At 41.9% G+C, this 8780-nt stretch overlaps 1 protein-coding gene across 1 annotated transcript; it reads right to left on the bottom strand.

The window, feature by feature from the left end:
• Nucleotides 1-314: 314 nt before the first annotated feature.
• On the bottom strand, nucleotides 315-5452 carry LOC114553696 (uncharacterized protein PB18E9.04c-like). Its single transcript, XM_028575035.1, has 4 exons — nucleotides 5404-5452; nucleotides 5208-5292; nucleotides 1587-2036; nucleotides 315-486 (listed from the first exon to the last, which is right to left on the bottom strand). The coding sequence occupies exons 1-4, from the start codon at nucleotides 5450-5452 to the stop codon at nucleotides 315-317; spliced, it is 756 nt and encodes a 251-aa protein (XP_028430836.1).
• Nucleotides 5453-8780: the final 3328 nt, after the last annotated feature.

Genomic DNA, 8780 nt, shown 5'->3' with positions numbered 1-8780 from the left:
GATCAGTCTTGGTAGTTCTTGTTTCTCCATTTGAGGTGGGTGTTGAGGTTGACACTGTTGCCATTTTCCCTGTGGGCGTCACTGTCAGAATAGATGTAGATTGTTGCTCTGTCGATGAGGACATTGTTGTAGATGTTTCCCGGGTACTTAACGGGAGATGAGTTGTGCTGGTACCTGTTGGTGCTGTTGGTGTTGTTTCATCATTTTGGTCAGAAGATGTTTGTGTGAAATGAGTAGTTAGTGGAGGGAATGTAGAGGGTAAACTTGGTGAGACCTCTGTAATTGTGCGGGAATTGATTGTTGTTGTGAATTGATCAGTCTTGGTAGTTCTTGTTTCTCCATTTGAGGTGGGTGTTGAGGTTGACACTGTTGCCATTTTCCCTGTGGGTGTCACTGTCGGAATAGATGTAGATTGTTGCTCGGACGATGAGGACATTGTTGTAGATGTTTCCCGGGTACTTAACAGGAGATGAGTTGTTCTGGTACCTGTTGGTGTTGTTTCACTATTTTGGTCAGAAGATGTTTGAGTGAAATGAGTAGTTAGTGGAGAGAATGTAGAGGGTAAACTTGGTGAGACCTCTGTAATTGTGCGGGAATTGATTGTTGTTGTTGGCTGATCAGTCTTTGTAGTTCTAGTTTCTCCATTAGAGGTGGGTGTTGAAGTTGACACTGTTGCCATTTTCCCTGTGGGTGTCACTGTCAGAATAGATGTAGATTGTTGCTCTGTCGATGAGAACATTGTTGTAGATGTTTCCCGGGTACTTATCGGGACATGAGTTGTGCTGGTACCTGTTGGTGTTGTTTCACTGTTTTGGTCAGAAGATGTTTCAGTGAAATGAGTAGTTAATGGAGGGAATGTAGAGGGTAAACTTTGTGAGACCTCTGTAATTGTGCGGGAATTGATTGTTGTTGTCGGCTGATCAGTTTTAGTAGTTCTAGTTTCTCCATTTGAGGTGGGTGTTGAAGTTGACACTGTTGACATTTTCCCTATGGGTGTCACTGTTGGAATAGATGTAGATTGTTGCTCTGTCGATGAGGACATTGTTGTAGATGTTTCCCGGGTACTTAACGGGAGATGAGTGGTGCTGGTACCTGTTGGTGCTGTTGGTGTTGTTTCATCGTTTTGGTCAGAAGATGTTTGTGTGAAATGAGTAGTTAGTGGAGGGAATGTAGAGGGTAAACTTGGTGAGACATCTGTAGTTGTGCTGGAATTGATTGTTGTTGTGAATTGATCAGTCTTGGTAGTTCTTGTTTCTCCATTTGAGGTGGGTGTTGAGGTTGACACTGTTGCCATTTTCCCTGTGGGTGTCACTGTCGGACTAGATGTAGATTGTTGCACTGTCGATGAGGACATTGTTGTAGATGTTTCCCGGGTACTTAACGGGAGATGAGTTGTGCTGGTACCTGTTGGTGTTGTTTCACTGTTTTGGTCAGAAGATGTTTGAGTGAAATGAGTAGTTAGTGGAGGGAATGTAGAGGGTAAACTTGGTGAGACCTCTGTAATTGTGCAGGAATTGATTGTTGTTGTCGGCTGATCAGTCTTTGTAGTTGTAGTTTCTCCATTTGAGGTGGGTGTTGAAGTTGACACTGTTGCCATTTTCCCTGTGGGTGTCACTGTCGGAATAGATGTAGATTGTTTCTCTGTCGATGAGGACATTGTTGTAGATGTTCCTTGGCTACTTAACGGGAGATGAGTGGTGCTGGTACCTGTTGGTGCTGTTGGTGTTGTTTCATCGTTTTGGTCAGAAGATGTTTGTGTGAAATGAGTAGTTAGTGGAGGGAATGTAGAGGGTAAACTTGGTGAGACATCTGTAGTTGTGCTGGAATTGATTGTTGTTGTGAATTGATCAGTCTTGGTAGTTCTTGTTTCTCCATTTGAGGTGGGTGTTGAGGTTGACACTGTTGCCATTTTCCCTGTGGGTGTCACTGTCGGACTAGATGTAGATTGTTGCACTGTCGATGAGGACATTGTTGTAGATGTTTCCCGGGTACTTAACGGGAGATGAGTTGTGCTGGTAACTGTTGGTGTTGTTTCACTGTTTTGGTCAGAAGATGTTTGAGTGAAATGAGTAGTTAGTGGAGGGAATGTAGAGGGTAAATTTGGTGAGACCTCTGTAATTGTGCGGGAATTGATTGTTGTTGTCGGCTGATCAGTCTTTGTAGTCGTAACTGTTGGTGTTGTTTCACTGTTCCTGGTACCTGTTGGTGCTGTTGGTGTTGTTTCATCATTTTGGTCAGAAGATGTTTGTGTGAAATGAGTAGTTAGTGGAGGGAATGTAGAGGGTAAACTTGGTGAGACCTCTGTAATTGTGCGGGAATTGATTGTTGTTGTGAATTGATCAGTCTTGGTAGTTCTTGTTTCTCCATTTGAGGTGGGTGTTGAGGTTGACACTGTTGACATTTTAACTGTGGGTGTCACTGTCGGAATAGATGTAGATTGTTGCTCTGTTGATGAGGACATTGTTGTAGATGTTTCCCGGGTACTTAACGGGAGATGAGTTGTGCTGGTAACTGTTGGTGTTGTTTCACTGTTTCGGTCAGAAGATGTTTGTGTGAAATGAGTAGTTAGTGGAGGGAATGTAGAGGGTAAACTTGGTGAGACATCTGTAGTTGTGCTGGAATTGATTGTTGTTGTGAATTGATCAGTCTTGATAGTTCTTGTTTCTCCATTTGAGGTGGGTGTTGAGGTTGACACTGTTGCCATTTTCCCTGTGGGTGTCACTGTCGGACTAGATGTAGATTGTTGCACTGTCGATGAGGACATTGTTGTAGATGTTTCCCGGGTACTTAACGGGAGATGAGTGGTGCTGGTACCTGTTGGTGCTGTTGGTGTTGTTTCATCGTTTTGGTCAGAAGATGTTTGTGTGAAATGAGTAGTTAGTGGAGGGAATGTAGAGGGTAAACTTGGTGAGACATCTGTAGTTGTGCTGGAATTGATTGTTGTTGTGAATTGATCAGTCTTGGTAGTTCTTGTTTCTCCATTTGAGGTGGGTGTTGAGGTTGACACTGTTGCCATTTTCCCTGTGGGTGTCACTGTCGGACTAGATGTAGATTGTTGCACTGTCGATGAGGACATTGTTGTAGATGTTTCCCTGGTACTTAACGGGAGATGAGTTGTTCTGGTACCTGTTGGTGTTGTTTCACTGTTTTGGTCAGAAGATGTTTGAGTGAAAAGAGTCGTTAGTGGAGGGAATGTAGAGGGTAAACTTGGTGAGACCTCTGTAATTGTGCGGGAATTGATTGTTATTGTCGGCTGATCAGTTTTGGTAGTTCTAGTTTCTCCATTTGAGTTGGGTGTTGAAGTTGACACTGTTGCCATTTTCCCTGTGGGTGTCACTGTCGGAATAGATGTAGATTGTTGCTTTGTCGATGAGGACATTGTTGTAGATGTTTCCTGGGTACTTAACGGGAGATGAGTTGTGCTGGTACCTGTTGCTGTTGTTTCACTGTTTTGGTCAGAACATGTTTGAGTGAAATGAGTAGTTAGTGGAGGGAATGTAGAGGGTAAACTAGGTGAGACCTCTGTAATTGTGCGGGAATTGATTGTTGTTGTCGGCTGATCAGTTTTAGTAGTTCTAGTTTCTCCATTTGAGGTGGGTGTTGAAGTTGACACTGTTGACATTTTCCCTATGGGTGTCACTGTCGGAATAAATGTAGATTGTTGCTCTGTCGATGAGGACATTTTTGTAGATGTTTCCCGGGTACTTAACGGGAGATGAGTGGAGCTGGTACCTGTTGGTGCTGTTGGTGTTGTTTCATCGTTTTGGTCAGAAGATGTTTGTGTGAAATGAGTAGTTAGTGGAGGGAATGTAGAGGGTAAACTTGGTGAGACATCTGTAGTTGTGCTGGAATTGATTGTTGTTCTGAATTGATCAGTCTTGGTAGTTCTTGTTTCTCCATTTGAGGTGGGTGTTGAAGTTGACACTGTTGCCATTTTCCCTGTGGGTGTCACTGTCAGAATAGATGTAGATTGTTGCTCTGTCGATGAGAACATTGTTGTAGATGTTTCCCGGGTACTTATCGGGACATGAGTTGTGCTGGTACCTGTTGGTGTTGTTTCACTGTTTTGGTCAGAAGATGTTTCAGTGAAATGAGTAGTTAATGGAGGGAATGTAGAGGGTAAACTTTGTGAGACCTCTGTAATTGTGCGGGAATTGATTGTTCTTGTCGGCTGATCAGTTTTAGTAGTTCTAGTTTCTCCATTTGAGGTGGGTGTTGAAGTTGACACTGTTGACATTTTCCCTATGGGTGTCACTGTTGGAATAGATGTAGATTGTTGCTCTGTCGATGAGGACATTGTTGTAGATGTTTCCCGGGTACTTAACGGGAGATGAGTGGTGCTGGTACCTGTTGGTGCTGTTTCACTGTTTTGGTCAGAAGATGTTTGAGTGAAATGAGTAGTTAATGGAGGGAATGTAGAGGGTAAACTTTGTGAGACCTCTGTAATTGTGCGGGAATTGATTGTTGTTGTCGGCAGATCAGTTTTAGTAGTTCTAGTTTCTCCATTTGAGGTGGGTGTTGAAGTTGACACTGTTGACATTTTCCCTATGGGTGTCACTGTTGGAATAGATGTAGATTGTTGCTCTGTCGATGAGGACATTGTTGTAGATGTTTCCCGGGTACTTAACGGGAGATGAGTGGTGCTGGTACCTGTTGGTGCTCTTGGTGTTGTTTCATCGTTTTGGTCAGAAGATGTTTGTGTGAAATGAGTAGTTAGTGGAGGGAATGTAGAGGGTAAACTTGGTGAGACATCTGTAGTTGTGCTGGAATTGATTGTTGTTGTGAATTGATCAGTCTTGGTAGTTCTTGTTTCTCCATTTGAGGTGGGTGTTGAGGTTGACACTGTTGCCATTTTCCCTGTGGGTGTCACTGTCGGACTAGATGTAGATTGTTGCACTGTCGATGAGGACATTGTTGTAGATGTTTCCCGGGTACTTAACGGGAGATGAGTTGTGCTGGTACCTGTTGGTGTTGTTTCACTGTTTTGGTCAGAATATGTCTGAGTGAAATGAGTAGTTAGTGGAGGGACTGTAGAGGGTGAACTTGGTGAGACCTCTGTATTTGTGCGGGAATTGATTGTTGTTGTCGGTTGATCAGTCTTGGTAGTTGTTTTTCCATTTGTGGCAAGGGTTGAGGCTGTTAATTCTGTTGTTGCCATGGGTGTTGTCGTCGTCACAGATGTAGATTGTTGATCTGTCGATGAGGACATTGTTGTAGATGTTTCCCGGGTACTTAACGGGACATGAGTTGTGCTGGTACCTGTTGGTGTTGTTTCACTGTTTTGGTCAGAAGCTTTTTGAGTGAAATGAGTAGTTAGTGGAGGGAATATAGAGGGTAAACTTGGTGAGACCTCTGTAATTGTGCGGGAATTAATTTTTGTTGTCGGCTGATCAGTCTTGGTACTTCTAGTTTCTCCATTTGAGGTGGGTGTTGAAGTTGACACTGTTGCCATTTTCCCTGTGGGTTTCACTGTCGGAATAGATGTAGATTGTTGCTCTGTCGATGAGGACATTGTTGTAGATGTTTCCCGGGTACTTAACGGGAGATGAGTTGTGCTGGTACCTGTTGGTGCTGTTGGTGTTGTTTCATCATTTTGGTCAGAAGATGTTTGTGTGAAATGAGTAGTTAGTGGAGGGAATGTAGAGTTTAAACTTGGTGAGACATCTGTAATTGTGCGGGAATTGATTGATGTTGTCGGGTGATCAGTTTTGGTAGTTCTAGTTTCTCCATTTGAGGTGGGTGTTGAAGTTGACACTGTTGCCATTTTCCCTGTGGGTTTCACTGTCGGAATAGATGTAGATTGTTGCTCTGTCGATGAGGACATTGTTGTAGATGTTTCCCAGGTACTTAACGGGAGATGAGTTGTGCTGGTACCTGTTGGTGCTGTTGGTGTTGTTTCATCGTTTTGGTCAGAAGATGTTTGTGTGAAATGAGTAGTTAGTGGAGGGAATGTAGAGTTTAAACTTGGTGAGACCTCTGTAATTGTGCGGGAATTCATTGCAGTTGCTGGATGATTTGTCTTGGTAGTTCTAGATTCTCCATTTGAGGTGGGTGTTGAAGTTGACACTGTTGCCATTTTCCCTGTGGGTGTCACTGTCGGAATAGATGTAGATTGTTGCTCTGTCGATGAGGACATTGTTGTAGATGTTTCCCGGGTACTTAACGGGAGATGAGTTGTGCTGGTACCTGTTGGTGCTGTTGGTGTTGTTTCATCATTTTGGTCAGAAGATGTTTGTGTGAAATGAGTAGTTAGTGGAGGGAATGTAGAGGGTAATTTTGGTGAGACCTCTGTAATTGTGCGGGAATTGATTGTTGTTGTGAATTGATCAGTCTTGGTAGTTCTTGTTTCTCCATTTGATGTGGGTGTTGAGGTTGACACTGTTGCCATTTTCCCTGTGGGTGTCACTGTCGGAATAGATGTAGATTGTTGCTCTGTCGATGAGGACATTGTTGTAGATGTTTCCCTGGTACTTAACGGGAGATGAGTTGTGCTGGTACCTGTTGGTGTTGTTTCACTGTTTTGGTCAGAAGATGTTTGAATGAATTGAGTTGTTAGTGGAGGGACTGTAGAGGGTGAACTTTGTGAGACCTCTGTATTTGTTGGGGAATTGATTATTGTTGTGGTATGATTAATGTTGGTAGTTGTTTTTGCATTTGTGGTGATTGTTGAAGTTGAGGCTGTTCCTGTGGGTGTCACTGCCGTAACAGATGTAGATTGTTGCTCTGATGATGAGGACATCATTTTTGTAAATGTTTCCTGGCTAGGTAATGAAATTAGTCTGGTGCCTGTTGGGGTTTCACTTTTGTGTTCAGGTGTTATAGTGAAATTGGTTGTCAAAGCTGTGTTGTTAGATACTAGTCTTCTTAGAAAAATCTCTGACAATTCATTTACTGAGACGTTTTTGCTTGATACATTCATTCCTTTAAAGTTGTCCACTATCCGTGGTTTGCTCCATGTTTTGTTAGGTTGATCTTGATTTGCATTTTGATCTCCTGTTAAAGAAGACAATATTTGTGCATTATAAATGCATTTGTCAATGCACATCACAGCAACTTGCATCACAATTTAAGTTACATCAAACTTTAACATGAATTTAACTCTTTCCTTTGTCTTTTCATCGTTTTACCAACATTTCATTGGAACTATCCCCATATTCTTAGTAAATTCTGTTTTTTATCAGCATTGTTTATCCTTAGAAGTACAGAGGCTGGTTTCTACACTTTAATATATATATACAGCAATAATAACTACGGTCACAAAAATAAAAATCCATTCAACCAACGATGAATGTGCTATATCTTACTTATTGCAGCCAAAAAAAGTTTTGTATTCTTACACAGTTCAGTTTCTTCAATTATTAACTAACATGCTATTCAATATACAGTCATTATCGGTTATTTCTCGTTTATGTGATCTGTATAGTTTTCATGGACTAAGTGTTGCGGTTGGGGTTTTTGTTTCCAGTTTTCTAGTTTTTTTTTTGTGTGTTTCTCTGTTGGCCCTGCCTCTCTCTGTGTCTCCTGTGTTTTCCCTCCTCCTGCCTGCTACTGCCAGCTGACTACGCACACCTGTTCATCATTCCCCAGCCCTCGTGTCTTCGTTCCTGTTTTTGGCATCCGCCTCCCCACACCTCCCTCCTTTCCTTTGTTTAAAGGTGCAATATGTAATATTGTATGTAATACTGGCAGCTAGCGGTTAAAATAGTTACTGCACTACCAATTCAAAATACTGGAGAGTCGTTTCCTCCGCCACCTCCTTCACAGACTCAAAGTTCACGGGGGTTGCCATGCTGAGACCGCAGCATCCACAACAACGTTGCTAGACGCTTTTCTCACATAGCCAGACATTACTCCATAGCACAGCGGAGTAGCTAACGGTAGATGCTGGCTATATTGACAGTGATAAAAGCCCGTGCTCACGCGGAGCTCTGTAACCAACTGACAGACACACTTTTTCGGCTTAAAATTACAGTATGAACTGCTAAAAACACAACAACCTCACTGTCCTCTCCACACGCCAGTCCATCTCCAATATTAACCAGGGGGTTGTTACGTCTCTGGTCACGCAACTGTTAGAAACATGCTGTTTTCTTTTTTTTATGTCATGTAGAATCTATCTCAGTTGATGCTGATTGTTCGTTCTGTATCTCCCTCATAACACTAAGACTGTACACATGAAAAAACTTGGTCTAATCCTGAGATGATGTGTGGTTTTTAAAAATTAACTGAAAACTGTAAGAACGTCTAGGTATAAAGATTATTTTGACAGTAATATAAGCGATGACTTGGATCTTAGAAAGGGTTGTGAAAAAGCTTCCTAAAATGCATCCAATAAAACATTATTTCAGGTGCTATTCTGTCCTAGCATTACTTTCTTTTTTGTAAAACTAAGGAATACAAACAAAAATATAATTACTAAATAGCCAAATATTCCTTTCACATTTTCATTCACGCACATATTAGCCTGTGCATATACACACGCAGCTAGCGCTAGCATAACTTACACACGGAAAAAGAATGAGCTACGCTATCATGAAATTACATCTTAATAACTATTATATTATTATTATTATTATTATTATTATTATTATATATTGCATACATATTCACATAAGTGTTAATATGATATCTGCATACAACAACCAAAAGAACACTCACGGAACTAAACTCATCCACTAGTTAACAACAGTAACGTCACAAATGCACTACCCATTTTCGCCACTAGGCAACGCTCTCGCACCAACGATGCACAACAGCCTAAAAAAACAGGCTCAGAATAC

This window comes from Perca flavescens, chromosome 4, assembly GCF_004354835.1.
Source record: "Perca flavescens isolate YP-PL-M2 chromosome 4, PFLA_1.0, whole genome shotgun sequence".
In the NCBI taxonomy this organism is placed as follows: Eukaryota; Metazoa; Chordata; class Actinopteri; order Perciformes; family Percidae; genus Perca; species Perca flavescens.
This window is presented reverse-complemented; position numbering and strand designations above follow the sequence as displayed.